The sequence below is a fragment of the Astyanax mexicanus genome, chromosome 1 (assembly GCF_023375975.1).
Source record: "Astyanax mexicanus isolate ESR-SI-001 chromosome 1, AstMex3_surface, whole genome shotgun sequence".
Classification (NCBI taxonomy): domain Eukaryota; kingdom Metazoa; phylum Chordata; class Actinopteri; order Characiformes; family Acestrorhamphidae; genus Astyanax; species Astyanax mexicanus.
The window spans coordinates 117,714,959-117,736,927 of record NC_064408.1 but is presented as its reverse complement, the minus strand read 5'-3'; the positions used below and the strand labels follow the sequence as shown (position 1 = coordinate 117,736,927).

Below are 21,969 nucleotides of genomic sequence, written 5' to 3'. Positions count from 1 at the left end.
ATCAACCTTTATTTGAACTCATATGTACATTGAGGGCAGCCCTCATTTTCAATGTAGCCGAGCATTTACAGAAACAGGGATCGACATAACAGAGAAAATAAAAGCTACATTTAATTATTGTAAAATAGCAGTAAATAAAATATTAAAATTGTTAAAAAAAATAAAAGTAGAATTAGAATAAAATAGAAAAAAATAAATAAAATTAAGCAATTAAGTACGGTTTAATTGAAAACAAAATTAAGATCAAAAGAAAGTAAGACTTACAACAAAAATGAGTTAAATTAGCTAAAACTAACTTGTACATAATACAATAAAAATTCAAATAAATAAATGAACTAACAAAAATAAAAGCAATAATAATAATAAAAATAATAGTAATAACAATTAAAATAATAATAATATAATAGCTGTAAAAAAAAATAAAATAAAATAATAATAATAATAATAATAATAATAATAATAATAATAAATAATAATAATAATAATAATAATAATAATACATAAATAAAATAAGGAAACAAAATAAAAAAAGGAAATAATAAAACTAAAAGAAGAACTAAAATAAAAGTTAAGAATAAATAAGATAAGGTAAAACAGGTACAGGCTGTCTGAAGGTGGTAAGATATTAATAGTTTAAAATGATTTTGTAACATTTATTATTTGTATAGGTAGCCCAGACCCCGGGCTTCTCAGTAGAACGTTGCCCAGAGCATCTTTACTGTACCATTCATCACCTTACCAATGTATCCTTGTACTATTGCTGCTATACTTTGCTATCCACTTGATTTATTTGGACCCGGCTGATGGTGAAATTGTACAGCTGGGACTTTTTCAGGACTGTGGTCCGAGGCACATTTCACACTTGCTATTAAAGTCCAGACTAGGGATGTACTGAATATTAGCAAATTAAATATAATAAGCAAAAACGACAAAAGAAATATCTCTACTAAAAAAGCACTAGTGAGGTAAATTCATGACTAAAATTGCACTGGTTCAGTGACTTATAATCCGACTATGGGCTTTTTGTATGAAAATAGACAAGACAATAGACGTTCATTGATGGTGCGCCTTACGATACGGTGATCTTCTTTATAAAAAGTCTCTTTCCCAACTAAAAATACGAACTCTACAGGGCAAGGATAGTAATGTTAGCTAGCTGAGTTAAGTTAGCCTTACCAGGTCTGGCTGCTTTTCTCTGTGTAGAGTTAAGACTTTAGTAGCACTACTGAGGTAAAATCAAGACTAAAATTTAAAAACACCTCAGGGTAAATTTAGGAAAAAAATGCCTCTGCTGAGGTACTGTAGCTAAATGTGTGACTAGAACGGCACTGCTGAAATGGATTAAAAATGATTAAAGTAGCATTTTTTTGACGTAAATGTCTTTTTTTTTTGTATGTCTGTTGGGATTTTAAAAAGGTAAGTGGTTTGATTTTTTTTATGATTTTTTTAATGACATTTTCTTATTTTAATATTTATTATATTTATTTATAACTTTTATTTTTTATTTTAATGTTTTATATTTGTTATAGAACTATTTTGTTCTTAGTTCTATTATTCATTTTATGACTTATCATTCTTAACATTTTACTACTTTCACTATTCTTTTTACTTATTTTATATTTTATAAGTGTTTTACTTATAAAACTACTTATACTTACAATTTGTTTTTTATGGTATTTCAGAATTTTCTGATTTACATATATATATTTTATTTATATATATTAAATGTTTTAGAATTAGTACGTTATTTTATTATTATTTTTCTTTAGGTTTATTCCTTATTATTGTTTTCAATCCCTTTGATGTTATAAATGCTCGGCAACATTGTAAATGAGGGTCACCCTCAATGTTTTTCCCAAGTTAAATTAAAATTTGATTGATTGATTGAAAGATGTTTTAAATTGTAGATTAAATTGTTTCAGAGAAAAGAAAAGGGCAAATTAAATAAAATTTTTTTTTTTTTTTTTTTTGGCCCAAATTTCTCATTTTGCTTCAACTTTCAAAGGAGGTTGTTGTGAAAGCTTAGCTTGCCTGGAGTTAGCTTATCCCTCCACCTGCACCGAGCGAGTGTTGGTTCACTCTTGGTGGTCTCTCCATGTACTCTTTATTGTATGAGTGGTGGCAGGATGTGCGAGAACACTGGATCAGGCCGTTCCCAGAAGCTTCTGATAAGTTTCTCTCAGACTCGTCCTCAGTGCTGTCAGATGCAGGTGGGGGGTTCGTGCGCTGCTGTTGGAGACGAGAGGGTGGGTTTAGCAGCTACAGAGAGAGAGAGGACTGTGCTGTGTGGAGCGGAGCTGCTGGGTGTGCTGGTTGTTTGTCTGAAGCTGTGTTGGTCTGTGCTGCCGGTGTTTCTCTCGTCTCTCTGGTGGAAAGTGAGCTGTTCTCGGCTCTCGTCACGCACTTCCCGAGTAAATCCTTGTTAAAGTTCACGCCTGTCCCCCCTTCACCTTCAGCCTGCCAGTGCTGACAAATCTCTCTCGCTTGCTCTTTCTCTCTCTCTCTCTCTTGCTGTCTCACTCTTGCTGTCTCACTCTTGCTTGCTCTGTGTTTCTCTCTCTCTCTCTCTCTCTCTCTCTCTCTTGCTGTCTCACTCTTGCTGTCTCACTCTTGCTTGCTCTGTGTTTCTCTCTCTCTCTCTCTCTCTCTCTCTCTCGCTGTCTCACTCTTGCTTGCTCTGTGTTTCTCTCTCTCTCTCTCTCTCTCTCTCTTGCTGTCTCACTCTTGCTTGCTCTGTTTTTCTCTCTCTCTCTCTCTCTCTCTCTCTCTTGCTTGCTCTGTGTTTCTCTCTCTCTCTCTCTCGCTGTCTCACTCTTTATTGCTGTTTCTCTCTCTCTTTCTCTCTTGCTTGCTGTCTCACTCTTGCTTGCTGTTTCTCTCTCTCTTTCTCTCTCGCTTGCTGTCTCACTCTTGCTTGCTCTGTTTCTCTCTCTCTCTCTCTTGATGTCTCAATCTTGCTTGCTCTGTTTCTCTCTCTCTCTCTCTCTCTCTTGATGTCTCAATCTTGCTTGCTCTGTTTCTCTCTCTCTCTCTCTCTCTTGCTTGCTCTGTGTTTCTCTCTCTCTTTCTCTCGCTGTCTCACTCTTGCTTGCTGTTTCTCTCTCTTTCTCTCTCGCTTGCTGTCTCACTCTTGCTTGCTCTCTGTTTCTCTCTCTCTCTCGCTGTCTCACTCTTGCTTGCTGTTTCTCTCTCTCTCTCGCTGTCTCACTCTTGCTTGCTGTTTCTCTCTCTCGCTGTCTTTCTCTCTCTCGCTGTCTCGCTCTTGCTTGTTCTCTCTCTCTCTCTCTCTCTCTCTCTCTCTCTCTCGTATGAACTATAATGACCAACTGTTGCCAAAGTAAATTATGGCAAATCTTAATACACTCAAACTCTCCTCTTTCTTCATGGTGTGGATACTTTTGTATATCGTATTTTTCCCCACTATAAGGCGCACTGTATAATAAGGCACACTATCAATAAACAACTATTTTCTGGTCTATTTTCATATATAAGGCGCACCGGACTATAAGGCGCATTTTATGCAACACTAGTAACTAGTAACTAAAAGTAGGAACAGGGGGGTTGTGTGTTCCTTAAGTAAATTAAACAATTACTTTTGCTCCCTCTCTACGCCACTAAAGGGTGATGTCGATCAGCACAAGGCTGCGTCTGTGAGCTGATGTATCAGAACCGAGTCGCTGCGCTATCCTCAGAGTGCGCTGTGATGCTACTTCAGTTTAACAAAAAGCGGTGGCTGACTTCACATGTATCGGAGGAGGCATGTGCTAGTCTTCACCCTCCTTGTGTGTTGGGGCATTACTAGTGGTAGAGGGAGGTCACTAATAGGTGGACCAGACCCAGACATCGTTATATATATATATATATGTTATATATATATATATATATATATATATATATATATATATATATATATATATATATATATATATATATAATATATATATATATATATATATATATATATAGTTATATATATATATATATATATATATATATATATATATAGTTATATATAACATACACAGGAAAGGACTGAATCATAACACAAGTTAAAAATGGCGACGTCCGGACCTTGGACTGGCAATTTTGTCCAACTGGACAGTGCTGAATTCTAATTAAATAGCCCTGCTGTAAACTGTTCATTTGGGTTAAATAAAAACTTAATTGAGTAAAGTGATTGTTTATTCACAGTAAGCTAAGATTTACAGATTTCCACTAATGTTGGAGCATTAGCATTAGCTGCTAGAAGAGAGGAGAGGAAGAGACGGAGCAAGTGAGAGGGAGAGGCAGAGCGAGAGAGGGAAAGACAGCGAAGGTGAGAGCGAGAGACACAACACGAGAGAGCTCGGTGAGAGGGAAAAAAAGCACGAGTCAGCAAGACACAGAGCGAGGGAGTGCGTTAATGCACGTTTCATGCAAAGTATCAAAAATAGGCCCCCAATTTTGATGCCTTTTAGTTATTTTGATACCCAGCCCTGTTTTTAAATAACTATCAAGATTGATACACTAGCCTCTAGTTACATTACATTTGGCAGACGCTTTTGTCCAAAGCGACTTACAATCGCGAAGTACAAAAGTAGTAGAAGTTAAAGGTAAAAAAGGGAAATAATAGGATAGAGGAGTGAAGGAGGGGAAGAAGAAAATGAGGTTTAGAAGTACTTAGTTTGTTAGAGGTGTTAAGAGAGTAAGTACAGATACTGTGTCAGTACAGCTGTTTTTAGTGAACTAACTAACCTCAGTACTGATGATAAAAAAAAACGGAGAGATTGAAGTTCTAGTTAGTTTTTGATATTGTTAGCTTATGGACTAAGCGCTAATGTTGGCTAACAGTCTAACAGCACAGCACAGACTGATAACGCTAGCTAACAGGATAAACGATAACAGCACAGACTGTGTTCCAGCTAAACTCTCTCTGGAGAGTTTTGAGACGCACCCTGCACAGTACTTTGCCTAAACGTATAACTTGAGTGGGCCTGTGCGTTTTCTGTCCATCACAGCAATCAGATTTTAGTCTAACTTACCAGAGATTCATTTGACTGCCAAGTGTAAATTCTGCCTGCTGATTAAAATCTAATCGGAATACAATTTTTTTTGTTTTTTGACATTTTGTTTTACCCATCGTTTTCATAGTTAATGTGAACATTTATATGAAGTTGCTGACCTGTATTTGCCTGTATATGTTAAGTATTACACTGCTGCCAAACAATTAGCTAATTATTAGGAATAAACATTTATTAGAATATGTTAAATGGGTATTCATTCGTTAAATGAAATTGGCAGAATTTTTTATTTCTAGTTTGGCAGTTTTATGTACATTTTGGCGATGGTTTAACACATTCTGCTATCTCTCTCAAACACACACTCACACACACGCAGAGCATATCATAATTTTTCTTTATGTGCCGCTGGGTTTGAAGTGTTTACTAAAGGGGAGGAAAAAAACTCTTCTGATGTCTTTGTTTTTTTGGCTGACGATGAGAAAATGTAATAAAATAATTAATACTTTCTTTTTTCTCTTTGTGCCTGTGGTGTTTCTTATCAGGGCATTACAAACATTCAGTCCATACATTATATTAACACTCTCTTTCTGTATGTGTTTTCTTTTTCTTTCTGTGGTTTAGTTCAGTACCAGATGGAGATGATGAGGAGCCTCCGTCACGTCAACATTGACCACCTTCACGTCGGCTGGTACCAGTCCACCTACTACGGCTCCTTCGTCAGCCGAGCTCTGCTGGACTCCCAGTTCAGCTATCAGCACGCCATAGAGGAGTCTGTGGTGCTTATTTACGGTACGTCGGTACAGTGTGAGAGAGAGAGCTGTGGTTTATTAAACAGACACTAATAGTTAAAGGTTCAATTCCCACTTTATAGCTGATTATTAACTGGCAGTCCATATTATTTTGTTTCTTAACTGAAATCAGAAGTATTTCTGACTGGAGAAGGGATAAAATATTGAGTTTAATGGTACCAGTGTGCTGAAATGACCATCCCTGCTAAGCCTATTATATATTCATTTTAAAAACTGGGGTGTCTGGTCTCTTTTCACTGGAAGTTCTTCTTCTGGCCACGTCACGCATCTTTACGTACTTATGTCACACGTACAGCCTCTAAAAGAGGGTCCGGCTCAGTTTTACTGAACACGAGTGGCTGGTGGAGCAATGGAGACTTCAGAAGGGGAAACTTCGAGCTCAGTAGCTCCTCCATTCACTCATAGTATAAAAACAAAGAAAGGAAAGAGTGAAGTTTCTGACTGAGCGCCCTCCCTTTCTCTCTCTGACTGAACATAACCTGCAATCGGATTCATCCGCTCTGAAAGGAGACCGCATCATTTGAGGTGCATTTTAAGCAGCAATAGAAAGGAACAGGGGTTAGCAGTGTTGACAGAAAACAGTAAACACACAGACTATAGTCCAATACACCCACCTCTGAACGGCAGTATTTCAGTATTGGCTAATGCTAATACTGCTCCAGCCTTAGTGCTGGAGAAACTTCACTGAAAACTCACCCTGTTTTTACTGCTCCGTAAAACCTGACTGGTAAATTTCATACATAAGGTACATCAGGTTATAAGGGACACTTTTTAAAGAATATTAACTGTGCTTTATAGTGCGAAAAATATGATAGCCTCTGAATTATTTCTTAAAGGATATCCGTATCAAAACTAACGTGGAGATTAAAGAGTAAATCCAGCCTCAATATCAGCTTGTTTGGGGTGTTGAAAACAAGCATGTGGAGGAGGGTCTTTAATATGCAGCAGATAGGGTTAGAAATGAGCCAATGGGAGGCTTCTCTGCTTTATTAATTGATGTTTTCACCTATGAGGAACATCCTTGGAAGGTAACAAGGAGATGACTTTAATTTAGTGGCTGGTCATCATGTCAGATTCATTGCCAATATTTTGTATTAACAATATTATCAATAGTGTTGATCAGTTTCCTTAGTGAGTAGCAGCTGGGGTCGAAATCAGCCAATCAGAGGCTTTTGCGGTTCATACATCAATGTTTCCCCCAAGGACAACATCTAGCTTTTAGACTGAGGTGCATAAACTAGAAGCTGTTGATGTAAATGAGAAGTGCAAAGTCAGCTTATCCATTGTATGATTTATTGTCAATAATTTTTTATTAACTGTATTATCAATAATGCTGATTAGTAGCCAGAATTCTGCTCTTGACCATATTGCATCATTGTATCATGATTAGTAGCTATATCAGTTTGTGGTCAGTATGTGAGTCTTTTCAGGCAGCAGGCAAAATGCTCATATACTAGTGCAATAAAAAAATAGAATATAATTGAAAAGTTACTTTATTTCAGTAATTCGAGGTTTAAAAAGTCCTATATTATATAGATGTATTACACACAATTATCTGTTTTAAGCTTGTATTTGTTTTATTGTTTATGATTATGGCTTACAGCCAATGAAAACCCAAAAATCAGTGTCACAAAAAAATGGAATATTGTTATAAGACCAATTGGTACTTTTGGCAGTGTGGGCAGTGTGCCAAGTCCTGCTGGAAAATGAAATCTGCATCTACACAGTGGGCCAACACCAGCAGATGATCAGCATGTCTCTCCAAACCATCACTGATCATCAGTAAATTTTACATTTCATTTATAAATCAAGGGAGCAGAGTCTGGAGGAAGAGTGGAGAGACGCACAGTCCAAACTGCTTGAGGTCTAGTGTGAAGTTTCCACCAATCAGTGATGGTTTGGAGAGACATGTCTCTCATCTGCTGGTGTTGATCCACTGTGTTTTATTATCAAGTCTAAAGTCAGGGCAGTGTTATCCTTGAAGATGCAGATTTCATTTTCCAGCAGGACTTGGCACACTGACCAGAAAAGAATCAATTGGTCTTGTGTAATATTCCAATGAGAACATCCAACGTTTCAAAGGCCACTGCCCATCACTGTCTAATAAAGAGGAAATTGCTTAGTTTTTTGTCATCAAAAAGGTGTATGAACAAGATTCCCTAATGGATAATTATGGTTGTAATTAGTGTCTAACTACGTACATGGAAGCTAGACATAAAATATATATACATAAATATATATATATATACACAAACATATATATATATATATATATATCATTTTTTTTTATTATTATTATTTTTTTTATTATAATCACTGGTCAGTTTCTGACCATAGAGCTGCTTTGATATCTTTGTCTATTGAAACCAGTTCATAATCTAGCACTGCATCCCTTCTGTAGCTGATGTCCTGCTACAGCTGCTGTGCTGAGAATAGTCCACCACCCAAATAACAGCGTCGGGGGTCAATAAATCCTGCTGCAAACCGCGGTCTACACTCAATAACACTAAACCTGCACCTATAAGGCAGGTGTTTCCCATCAAGCACTCAATGAGCGATAGTACAAGGTGGGTGTACCTATTATTAATCTGGCAACCCAGCGAGCAGACCGCTGCTTATTTGCACCCTTTCGGTAGGACGAGTTTACAGGGGAGGTGGAAACGGTGGTTTTAGGTCTTCAGGGACAGTTGGGACCCCTACTCATTAATCTCAAACTCTTCTCCAGAGAGGAGCCCCTGAGTGATGCAGTGCCGCCTTCCAGCTGCTCCTCCTTATATTTAATCACATCCTCTTTAAAAGGCATCAATAATGCAGGCTGCTATATTAAAGGGCCAGTTAAAGAGCCTTTGAGGAACCTGCATCAATGACCCTCATAACTGCGAGAAAGGAGCTTTAGGAAAGGGCTGTCTTGAGCTTCTGTCTTATAATGGTTTGGCTTTATTAGGCATTATTTTATCTGATTTAAAGTGGAGTAACGTGACAAGTTAAAGCAGACCTGTTACAAAATGAACCAATCACTCGACCCTACACATGGCACAAGGAGCAGAGTGTGTCCACATCTGCAATGGATCATGCCTTCCTCTTGAAGGCAATTCCAGACTACCAACTTGAGGAGGACCAGAAGTCTTTCATTTTCTGGAATGCTCTAGGGCTTAATAGCAGCTTTCACTCTTAATCGAACATACCGAACCTCTGAAGTAGGGGTGTGCCATATTGTATCGTACGCAATATTCGCCAACATTTTTGAATATTGTGAATGATATTATACCCTGAAATATTGTGCCATATCACCCACCCCTAATTATCACATCAGGTACTACTTTTTTACTGTTTTTAGCAACAACAAAAAAATCTAAATATTCTTATTTCAGATTATATCTGTCCAGTATCATTTATTTTACTTTAATCCTGGATATATGGAGATATATATGATAAATTTCTTGTATTTTTTAATATCTCAGTTAGGGGAGTGCCATATCATATGCAATAATAAAATGTAATATTCATTGTGTTGCAGAAAGGTATTCTTGAAATATTTTTTTTTAATCAGTGTTTTGTCAAATCGCCAAGAGTATCACTATCACGAACATATCCCAAAGTATTGTTGTTATTTTAGGGTCATATTGCGCACCCTTACTGCAAAGTCCATTGCCTAATACTTATTAGTAGACATAAATTATGTTAGTGGTGTTGATCACTTAAAAATGTATTAAAATCATGATTTTTTTTTTTTCATAAATGCTGGTGTCTCACTGTATTATTGTGATTGAGACAGTAAGTAAAATTTCTATTTTTTTTTTTATCCCGTTTTCTCCCCAATTTACACGGCCGATTGACCAACCCACTCATTAGGACTCCCCCTATCACTAGTGATGCCCCAACACACCAGGAGGGTGAAGACTAACACATGCCTCCTCCGATACATGTGAAGTCAGATGCCCTGTGCTGACAGTACAGGCTCCTTCCTACCTGCACTCGCTCCTGAAGGCTTACGCTACCTCCCGGCCGCTGCGCTCCTCCAATGAACGTCGCCTCGCTTTGCCAAACACTCACACAAAGCAATCCAGACTGTTCTCATACAGAGTTCCACAATGGTGGAACAAACTACCTTCCACTACCAGATCAGGAGAATCTCTCGCTATCTTTAAGAAACTCCTGAAGACAGAGCTCTTCAAAGAGCACTTACTCTCCTAACACCTCTAACTAACTACCTTCCACTACCAGATCAGGAGAATCTCTCGCTATCTTTAATAAACTCCTGAAGACAGAGCTCTTCAAAGAGCACTTACTCTCCTAACACCTCTAACAAACTAACTAATTCTAACCTCATCTCCTTCTTCCTCTTCTCTACTCCTCTATCCCATTATTTCCCTCTTACCTCCTTAAGGCCTATAGATGCTTTATTTTTAACTTCTATTATTTTTGTACTTAACCTCTTCTATTATTTGCACTTCAATATTATAAGTCGCTTTGGACAAAAGCGTCTGCCAAATGTAATGTAATGTAGGAGTGAAAAGGGGAAAACGCCATCTACCCACCCAGAGAGAGCAAGGCCAGTTGTGCTTTCTTAGGGCTTAACTGGCCAATGGCAAGCTGCATAAACAGGATTCAAAACGGCAATCTCCCGGTCATTGCAGACGACACCTTTTTTTTTTTTTTTTTTTTTTTTTTTTTTAAACAGTTTGTGAATATCTCTGGGTAGCGAGAGAGAGGAAGAGAGACAGCACGAGTAAGAGCAAATGAGTGGGAGAGAGACAGCAAGAGCGCCTGAGAGATTCCAGCACATCGGCGGTGTGTGGACAATTTAAATAATGTGTTTCTTTGCGTGCTCTCTGCTTGTGTGCACCGGAGCACCGTTGTGGTTGTTTTTACTGCGTTTGGCGCGCTTCATGCTAATTATCGAAAACGGGCACTGCATTTATTTTTTATTTTTTATTTTTTATCGAGGCATTTAGATCTGTGCCTTTTTTTTTTTTTTTTTTTTGGTATCGAATTTTGATACCCAGCTCTACTTGGCACTTACAGATCTACTCTGTTAATAACTTGTCATGAATGAATGAGACGTAGTGTGAGAGAAGTACAAGTACAAGAGCGTTGAAATAAAAAAAAAGTCTCCAGATCAGTCATACCATCTCCCGCCTTCCCGGCACACACACACACGGCTTCACACAGATTTACCGGCTCATTAAAGCTGACTTTTTTTTTTATCTGTTCTTTGCATTGGGTTCCATCTGACTGTTCAGAATCTATTGATCGATTGCTCGGCTCGAGAAGAGCCATCTCTTCTTTCCGGCGCTGGCTGGCATTCTGGGAAGCAGGAGGAGAAAGGGGGAAGGAGGGTGGACGGGCGAAGGCGGCGACGGTGGCGGACGGTTCCTCCGGCCTCCGCGGGGCTGGGCGTGAGTGGCAGGGCTGATAAGGACTTTGGAAATGTTTTTAAAGCCTTTTGACAACTCTGTGACAACCACATTAATTCAGTACAACTCGATTACTAAACCCGCTGGTGAGCGGCCCTTTGTGCCCACTTGATTATCGCCACGACAAACCGCTATGGCCTGTGTCTTCTCTCAGAAAAGAGGGGGAAAAAGCCTTTACAGTGTGACCTTTTGCTCTCGCGCTTGAGATTGGTTTGTCAAAAAATGAATTAAACTTGTGAGCCAAGGAGAGACAGAGGAGAGAAAAGGACAAGCTGTTTCTGCCACACGTCTTAAACAAGAAACGTCAAACCCGCTACCTTTTCATAATAAGCCATTAACCATTCAGGGGAATGGGGGAAGGGTAATACAGCCGACAAATCACCCAAATCACTACGCTTTATATGTATTGCTGTCAGTATCAGGGAAAAAAAACAGGGCAAAATGACATTACTCTCCCTTTTTATTATTTTTTTTCCACTTTTTAAAGGTTTCCAAGGAAGGACTTTTAAATAGATGATCTATTGTCCCAAAAATTATTGCAATAAACAATGTTTTTATTTTTTTTTTTTTACTTATACCCTTCCATACAGTACCTGCCAAACATTTAGGAACATTTTTTTATTTAATGATAGTTTTTATTTTATTTTATTTTTATTTTATTTTATTTTTTTTCCCTACATTAAATGAATAGTGAAGTCATCCAGAACATGAAGAAACACCTATTAAGTCATATACAGTAGTAACTTAAAAGTGTTAAACAAGCCCTTATCTGGGGAGCTGTTAACTTGTGGTTTCTAGTGCTGGTAACTCTTGCTCTTTCTTCTCTGGGGTAGTCCTGATGAGGGCCAGTTTCATCATGTTCAAGTTTTTGATAAATTTTGCGACTGCGTTTGAGATTCTTGATTCTTGAAATGTTTCTGAGGCTTTTGTCCGTTTTTAAATATTGCCATGTCGTGTTGCATTATGGTATATGATTTTTTTTTTATTATCGTTTTTATTTATTTATTTATTTATTTACATATATTTTTATTTTCTCATGTCTCCCAGTCGGGGGGTGTGTATGTGTGTGTATGTGTGTGTGTGTGTGTGTGTGTGTGTGTGTGTGTGTGTGTGTGTGTGATTAAATCAAATTATCTAATCAGCTAAACAGGTGGCTGTGCAGCATCATAAGGAAGTGACTTAGGCAAAAGTATTAGCTATTAGCTTTTAAATTGTTTACTGTTTTTTTCGCATTATAAGACACACTTAAAATCCTTTAATTTCCCCCGAAAACGATAGTGCTTTTTATAATCCAGTGCACCTCATGTATAAATTCTACCAGTCAGGTATTTAGGAGCAGTAAAGCCAGGAGTTTTAGTGAAGTTTCTCCAGCACCGAGGCTGGAGCAGTATTAGCATTAGCTGCTAACCTCGCTAAGCACTAGCTCTTTCACAGTTCAGAGGTGAGTATATCAGACAGTAGCCTGCTGTTATCCACAGCTAGCACTGCTGGAGCATCATTAGCATTACCCGCTAACCTCGCTAGGTGCTAGCTCTTTCCACTGCATGGTAGCGCTTTAGCCTGCATGTTTGCCATGTTAATACAAGCTACGTGGGACAAACCGCTAGCTAACAGAGTTCCTCAGTTTAGCGCTATTGGGCGGCATTAATGTTAATGCTGCTGCACCCAGCCTTCGTGGAAATCTGGACATCTAAGCTTACTTTAAAAAATGGAAGCGCTTTACTCACCCAAATAAACAGTTTTCAGGAGCGGAATCTGTGTAGATTTAAAATATTAGTGAGACCCGCTGAATTAGAAGGAAAACATGGTGACACCCCTGTTCCTTACTAGTGTCACATAATGCACCTTATAATCCGGTGCACCTTATGTATGAAAATAGACCAGAAAATAGACGTTTATTGATGCATTTCATTTTTACAGCCAGTTAAGGCCCCAACACACCAGACACCACATCTTACAAAAATGTCCATTGATTAACCCCCAGTTACTAAAGAGCCAGCACAAAGCTGTGCGTGTGATTTAGTGATTTGATAAGTTGTTTTTAACCGAGCGGAGCAGAGCGATCGCGTTAAGTATTAGAGTAAATATCTGGGAGCAGGAGCGTTTTGCTGCTCATTGTAAAAAGGGCGCTTTGTCGCTGTGTGGTGATTTACAGCGCTGGCGTACAGCAGACTCGTCATTGTTTACAGCAATTTACTACAGCTGCTGGCTGCGGTCGCTGGAGCTCAGACGCCCTGGGTGAGAGTTAAGGAGAGATACGTAATGGTGCAGCTATTGGAGAGACAATAACCACGGCGCTCTGCTTTTTTTAATGTCTCGTCTTCTAGATCCCATCAAGACGGCGCAAGGCTCCCTGTCCCTCAAGGCCTACAGGTTAACCCCCAAACTGATGGATATCTACAAAGAGAAAGACTTCTCTCCAGAGGGGTAGGTCATATGCGCGCACACACGGCCATACACATGCATTTACACATCTCCATTTTGTCGATTTTTAGTTTAATACATAATTTGAACAGACAAACTGTCCCTTACACTGTGCCAAAATTTCTTGATGAACGGACCAATAGAAGCTCTTCAAAATGACCTAAAATAAACTCTTTTTACATTGACTTCATTAAAAGTTTACAAGGTTTTTTCTCTCTCCTGTAAAGTTGCTGTTTTGAAGATAAGTGTTTGTCATTGGACAGCGACGATTTGATTGATATTCTTTTTGATATATATAAAAAAAAAACACAAATTTTGTTCATTTTAAAAAATATTTACAGCTGACACAAAATAAATCAAATTTTAGTTTAATATAAATTTATTAATATGAGAGTCTTTTGTCTGTTTCGATAGGTTACAAGCAAATGTACAATAATACCAAAGTATAATATATAAAAAATATTCACAGCTTTGATCAGCTCTTACAGCTTGCTGTATAAAAGCCTGCTTAAGAGTCCTTAAAAAAATAAAGTAGAATTTCTCATTTGAAAGAATTGTATATGAGAACTTATGGAACTTCTATTTTCTATTTTATTCTTAGGAAAGCTTTAGTTAACCTAGCCCTAGGAATAAAATATATATCATAAATAAAATATAATGCTGCATATTGTGATTGATGTATGTGATTTAGCAACGTGGTTAAAGATGAGCGCATAATTCTGGACCAAATGGTTTGTTCAATATCCTCTTATAAATATAGAAAAGGTCAAAAGTGGGTGTGGTTTAAGCTAGAAATGAACCTGAGGAAATGGAAGAGGGAATATTTACTGACTGTATGGATTTTTGTTCCACTAATCAATAAGATCAATAAGCAGTATAGTTTATAGTGCCATGAAAAAGTATCAGCTCCCCCCTTTTTTGCATATTTTCCACAGTAAATGGTGGAAATCCTCATGCATAATATATTAGAGGGCAGGGTGAAGATGAAGAAGCATAAATCAGTTTCGTTAATGATCAGTTGTTGAGGGAACGGCTGTTGGTTCTCTGCATGTTTTAATAGTTTAATAGATCCTGGTTCACAACATGTTTAAATAATGAAGAGCCAGTTTGGTGTTGGATATATTTTATGTTTTTCTTTTTTCGCTAAAAAACAAAACTAGCTTTTTACTTGCCTTTTACAGCAACAACTGCAGCCAGATGTCTATTTTTAGTGGATAAAGATATTCTGATATCATTATTGATCACTGCTCTTAACTTCCTGTTACCCATCATGATGGACTGCAGCTGGATTTGTGGTACCACTTTAAAATAAGACTACCTTTATAAAGGGTTTATAAATGGTTTATAATTAGTTTATTAATGGTTATTAGTTAGGTTATAAATGCCTTAAAATCATTAATAATCAGTTATAACACATTTAAAAAGGGCAACAATATAGATGGCTGTGGGTTCACTATTTGGCAAACACCAGGTCATTGTTGCCCTTTCTATGTATGTGTTATAACTGATTATTAATGATTTTTAAGGCATTTACAACCTAATTAGTAACCATTAATAAACTAAACCATTTATAAACCCTTTATAAAGGTAGTCTTATTTTAAAGTGTTACCGGATTTGTCTGTTCTTTTAGGGCAGGGTTTATTTATTACCGCTTATTGTGATTTAGATTTGAATAGATTCTAAAAGAAATCCTAATTTGATTCAATGTCCAATTTGATTTAATATAGATTAATTGCTTTTTTTTCTCAATTTTAAATTTTTATAAACAAGCTTATCTGTGCAGTGCGAAGCTTATTTAACACAGAATTCTGAAAATCTGTCGCTGCTCTTTTAAACACAGTGTTTTCTATGGGATGTACAGCGCAGTAGCAAACAGAGCCACACAGCTGCGAGCAGTGAACGCTTTAACCTTGATACAAAATCTTCTCACTATATTTACTTTCTTGCTCCCACACCAGACAGCTCTGACCAATCACAGAAGATGATATGCTCGCATAGTTTATTGGTGCACATTTTGGCGTGTTTAGGTTTAAGCCTGTGTGAAAACAAACCAAACAGACCAAGGTTAGCTTTATCTCCCCATCAAACATACAAATATATACTAATATTTTAATTGACAGGACTAATATAAATACAGCTCTTGAAAAAAATAAAAAAGGGACCACTTAAAAATGATGAGCTAGTTTGTTTTTACCAAATTGAAAACCTCTAGAATATAATCAAGAGGAAGATGGATGATCACAAACCATCAAACCAAACTGAACTGCTTGAATTTTTGCACCAGAAATAAAGGCATAAAGTTATCCAAAAGCAGTGTGTAAGACTGGTGGAGGAGAAAATGCCAAGATACATGAAAATTGTGATTAAAAACCATCAGGGTCATTCCACCAAATATTCATTTCTGAACTCTTAAAACTTTATGAATATGAACTTGTTTTCTTTGCATTATTTGAGGTCTGAAAGCTCTGCATCTTTGTTTTGTTATTTCAGATATTTTTCATTTTCTGCAGATAAATTACTAAATTACAATATGTTTATTTTGAATTTGGGAGAAATGTTGTCTGTAGTTTATAGAATAAAACAACAATGTTCATTTTACTCAAACATAAACCTATAAATAGCAAAATCAGAGAAACTGATTCAGAAACTAAGGTGGTCTCTTAATTTTTTTTCCAGAGCTGTATAAATGTATTTTTAAATGCATTTCTTGCGTTCATTCTTTTATTTACATTTAAGTATCCACTATATAAAACTTGCAAATTTTCTTTTAATCAATTTATACCACTGAGATACACAGTCTTGATTTATACCATTTTAAAGGTCACATTAAATCAGCTATTTAATTAATTTAAATAAAGTAATTCATTTGATTTACTTTTCAGCACTAGGTTTAACATTAGCAACAATAACCCATTAATTCTCTCTTGTTTGGACTAAACAAATAGGAAAAAAATCTAAAGAAAAAAAAAAACATTTATCTGCAGGTCCAATACTGCCTACTGAAGGTACAGTACAGGCCAAAAGTTTGGACAGAGCTTCTCTTATTCAGTGTGTTTTCTTTATTTTCATGGCTACTTACATTGTAGATTCTCACTGAAGGATCAAAACTATGAATGAACACATGTGGAGTTTTATGTTCTTAACAAAAAAAGGTGAGATAACTAAAATAAAAAAATTATATTCTAGTTTCTTCAAAATAGCCCCCTTTGCTCTGATTACTGCTTTGCACACTCTTGGCATCATTCTCTCAATGAGCTTCAAGAGGTGGCCACCTGAAATGGTTTTCCAACAGTCTTGAAGGAGAAGGAGTTCCCAGAGGTGTTTATTAGCACTTGTTGCTCCTTTGTCTTCTTCACTCTGTGCTCCAGCTCACCCCAAACCATCTGGATTGGGTTCAGGTCCGGTGACTGTGGAGGAAACGCATGGAAAAAGAGAGAAGGTGTGTCCAAACTTTTGGCCTGTACTGTATATAGAGTTCAGGTCCTCTGGATGCTCCAAAATGAGTTTGCATATGTGAATAAATTGAGAATCATCCCTGCTGTGGAATTGGAAACCTGATTACAGAATTCCGTCTAATAATTATAGTAGTTACAGTTATAATTTAATATGTATCTGGGGAAATAGGATCATTTTCTCAGACTCTGTACGGATCACGTTTTTTTTCTGCAGCCTCCAGCTTGTGTCCAGGTCCGCGGTGCTGCAGCCGGATTCATTAGTAGGCCTGAGTGGACCCGCGTCTCCTGCCCCCCGTTGTGGCAGCCATCAACAAGCGACTTAAAAAAAATAAAATAAAATAAAATAAAATAATGACGTTGAAGCCGCCTTGGAGGGATTAGTCATCAGTCTGAGTCGAGCGGCAACATGCGCACAAAGTTTACGACTCTCCCCCTGCCTCGCCGGCAGATGGTAATTGCTTTTAAATTGCAGGGAGAAGCGTAATATGACAACGCGACAGCGGCCTAGTGACAGCTCAGAAATCACAGAACCGGCCGCATTTAAACAGCGGCCCAAAGCGCCCCGGAACCGGCAGTCGGTACTGAGGATTCTCCTATTAATATTAAAGCCTCTCCTCTGGACGCTTTTGACCTTGATCTTGCCGGGTCCGGGTGCCCTGTGCTGAATATGATATTCGGTATCACTGTGAGCCCGGCTGTGTGTAGGAGCAGGCTCAGAAATTGAGAGGTTATTGATTGTGGAATGCACTGAGCGCCGTGCAGTCCTGTGAATGAGAATGAGCGCGGGATTGGAGGACGTAGGCAGGATGAACAAACACAGTATGACACACAGTCCTCGGGAGGCCTAGGTGATCGGCCTGGTTTTATATCTGCTTAAACAGGTTTTTAAACAGTTTTTTTTCAGGGGTGCACGATTGAAATCGACCAGAATTGGAATTACAGGCAACACTCTGCACATTATTGAGCTAATTTTAGTTATTTATCAATCTATGGCTGTGTTCAGAAAGCAGTAAATCTCTTGCAGAAAATGAGAAATGGCTGAAATAACAAAAAAAAAAGATGCAGAGCTTTCAGACCTCAAATAATGCAAAGAAAAACAAGTTCATATTCATAAAGTGTCCAGGAATCAACAGTTTTCATGCATCTTGGCATGTTCTCCTCCACCAGTCTTACACACTGCTTTTGGATAACTTTATGCTTTGCACTCCTGCTGCAAAAAATTCAAGCAGTTCAGTTTGGTTTGGTGGTTTGTGATCATCCATCTTCCTCTTGATTATATTCCAGAGGTTTTCAATTTGGTAAAATCAAAGAAACTCATCATTATTAAGTGCTCTCTTTTTTTTTCAGCTGTATATACACACACACACACACACACACACCATGTTTATCTTAGGCCCCCTCTTCCACAGTAGACCTGTGAGCAGTGTATGGAATGCAGACAGGGACAGGCAGTGAACGCCAGGTTGAACTTCATGTTTACTATCTGATGACATAAATAAAGTAAAAAATACTTTAGGTGCACTAAATAAGCTAAACACTAAAACAAGCTACGTGGAACGAACTGCTAACTGATACCGGAACACTCAGGGTTTCTCTGTCTAGCGCTATTAGGTTGCATAGCTAGCTGCTAACCGTGGCTAGTGCTGCTGCTGCTCACGGTGCTAAAATACTGGAAATCTAAGCTTACTGTAAGTAAACAAAAGCACTTAACTAACACGAATAAACAGTTTTCAGGAGAGAAATCTGTGTAGTTTAACATCCAGCGTTTGATCTTGTTTGACCAGCGACACCCATGTTCCTTACTAGTGTCACTTAGTGCACCTTGTAATCCAGTGCATCTTATGAATCGTACGAATTTTACCAATCAGGTATTGAGGAGCAGTGAAGCCACTCCGCTGAAGTACAGCGTTATACAGGAACTTCAGTGAAGTTTCTCCAGCATTGAGACTGGAGCAGTATTAGCATTAGCTGCTAAGCGCTTGCTTTTTCGCTTTTCAGAGGGAAGTATATCGGCCTGTAGTCTGCGTGTTTGCTAGCTGATATCACCCTGGCTTACTGGAACACTCAGAGTTCCTCTGTCTGGCCGTATTATATATAATATTAGTTTTGTTTACTTAGCGGCTTTTCCCCCCAGCGGCAAGACCTGCTGAACTATAGATAAAACATTGTGACACCCCTGTTCCTTACTATTGTTGCTTTAAATATGTATGAAAAGAGACCAGAAAATAGACTTTCGTTGAAGGTGCGCTTTATAATCCATAAAATACGGTACTCTCGGAATGCTGCGTGCCGAATGTAAGGCTCAGCGAACCAATCACAGCTGCTGCTGTCTGCTTCATGTAGTTACTTTTCTGACCAAGTGAATGTCTGACTATAAATTGGTTTATGGAAAGTGAGAAGGAGGAAAAGGCTCTGTCTCTCACCTCGCAGTGAGCTGGATTGGGTTAAATCTAAAAAGGTTAATTTGTCCTCACACCCGTCATGCTTTGTCATTCTCAGGCTGAAGAAGGCGAACCTCGGCTTCGAGCAGATGTTTGAGGAAGTGCCCATCAGCATCAAAAATTCCCACCTGATGAACGTTCTGATGTGGGAGCTGGAGGACAGGAGCACCGTGTCTGACAAGCACGAGCTGCTCAGCCTGTCTAGCAGGTGAGAATCACCATTTTACACATTTCTTTCACCAATTTCAGCTGGAGAACAAGGGGCTAAAGTCGAGGGACCTCCTTAGATTTTAGATTATGAATATCAGCACGGTCACACAACCCAGTTACATGATGAAACTGGATTGGATTACTCAGTTCAGATTTTTTTTTGTCAATTAGCTCTCTCTGCTCTCTTTGTAGATTAAAGTATGTTTATAAGGTTTGGGAACATTTACAATAACGCCACAAATAACAGTAATTAAGACAGTTATAAACATTTTTAAAAGGTTAAGCAATGCCTTAACGTATCATTGACACTAGATAAGACATTTTTAAACATTTAAGTAATATTACATTTTAAAGACTATTCCAAAAAACAGTGGATTGAGACATTTGTTATGATCAATAATGTCATAACTAAAGTTAATTAATTAAATTGACTACTAATTTGGGGGGGGGGGGGGGGATATATTATATTATGCACTTGTAGAAACTGTGATCTAATATACATTTTTTAGCAGACTTTTAGGTCTGTGAACCTGTTAAAGGAATTTTGAGAATCTTTTAGATGCCTGTATGCACATGATGTAGATTTTAATCAGTGCTGCACGATTTGGAAAAAAATGTCATTGCAATAATTTGCTGTTCTCAGACATTTACTGTGATATAAAAAAAATAGTGCTTTTTTCACCAAATTTCGCTAGATGTCAATGACCCAACACGTCATGATGTTAATGATGCAAACTGTGCATTTAATGATTAGAGTAAAATAAATGAATAAATCAGTAGATGTATAATCGTTAATCTGGAGAGAACACATTATTTTTATGAAGCAGAAAATTGTATTTGAAAATGTAATTCATCATTTTGTACATTGCTAAAATATATTTACAGCTCTGAAAAAAAGAGACCACTTAAAAATTGAGTTTCTTAGATTTTACCAAATTCAAGAGGAAGATGGATGATCACAAGCAATCAAACCAAACTGAACTGCTTGAATTTTTGCACCAGGAGTAAAGGCATAAAGTTATCCAAAAGCAGTGTGTAAGACTGGTGGAGGAGAACATACCAAGATGCAAAAAAAGACTAATTAAAAACCAGGGTTATTCTACCAAATATTGATTTCTGAACTATTAAAATTTTGAATGTGAACTTTCAAAGTTTCAAAGAAGCTCTGCATCCTTTTTGTTATTTCAGCCATTTCTCATTGTCTGCAATGAAATGCTCTAAATGAGAAAAAAATTATTTTGGTTTAAGGAGAAATGTTGTCTGTAGTTTATAGAATTAAACAACAATGTTAATTTTACTCAAACATAAACCTATAAATAGCTAAATCAGAGAAACTGATTCAGAAACTGAAGTGGTCTCTTAATATTTTTTTCCAGAGCTGTATTTTTTTATTTCAATTAAATTGAATTAATACTAGAATATAAGGGTTCCTAAGTGTTAGTGTTAGTACTTAAATTAAAAAATGTCTTTTTTTTGCACATATTTCTATTTAAACAGAAAATAACAATTTTAACAGGTATATCTCTAGTAGAGCCTAAGCCTTTGTGTCTTCTGAGGATGTTTAGTGCAAAGGATCAGATGTAATAGTGAGCCTTAAGTACCTGTCCTTGAAAAAATCTGTTTTATTTATCTAATAAAGAAAGAAAACAGTGAAGAATTGTATTTAGAGAGTACAACTCTCTCACTAGAAATAATATATATATATATATATCCGCTGAATGAGGTGCTGTGAGGAACACAGTGGCACAGTTTGTCAGGAGGAAGACTGCAGCAGTTCTGTCACGCTGGGATTTAATGGGGAAACTTAGGCTGGAAGTAAAGAATGTCAGACTCAAACCTGACACACGAGTTGGACTCGCCGCTTCAGGAGACTCTGAATCCGTGTCAGTGTGAACTGTTTCAATTTACTCAGCACTCAGCTGGAAAAGACAAATGCAAATTGACAGCTCTGTGTAGCCAATGAATGGGTCAGGAGCCCTGAGTGTGTTAATCAGTGTGCGGAATGTAACACAGCCCCAGTTATGTGTGAAGCTCTTACAGGCGGAATGGATGTGGGCCAGAAATAGAACCTTGAGGAACGCCGCTGACAGGGTTATACGTCTTTTAGAAACGGAGCGCACGAAACTGCCAGGAAAACAAAAAGCGGTGATGCCGGGGAATATGTATGTCCACAAACAATTTGGGGCAGCGCCAGAGAGACCTACCCAACCCA

The 21,969-nt window shown here is 37.6% G+C and overlaps 1 protein-coding gene across 1 annotated transcript in view; it reads left to right on the top strand.

The window, feature by feature from the left end:
- eif3ha (eukaryotic translation initiation factor 3, subunit H, a) overlaps positions 1-21,969 on the top strand; it is a 109,784-nt gene that overhangs the window by 64,010 nt on the left and 23,805 nt on the right. Inside the window, exons 3-5 of the mRNA XM_022679881.2 lie at positions 5,622-5,789; positions 13,554-13,653; positions 19,606-19,755. Coding sequence (XP_022535602.2) covers positions 5,622-5,789; positions 13,554-13,653; positions 19,606-19,755 — 418 coding nt within the window. The remainder of the gene's footprint in view (positions 1-5,621; positions 5,790-13,553; positions 13,654-19,605; positions 19,756-21,969) is intronic.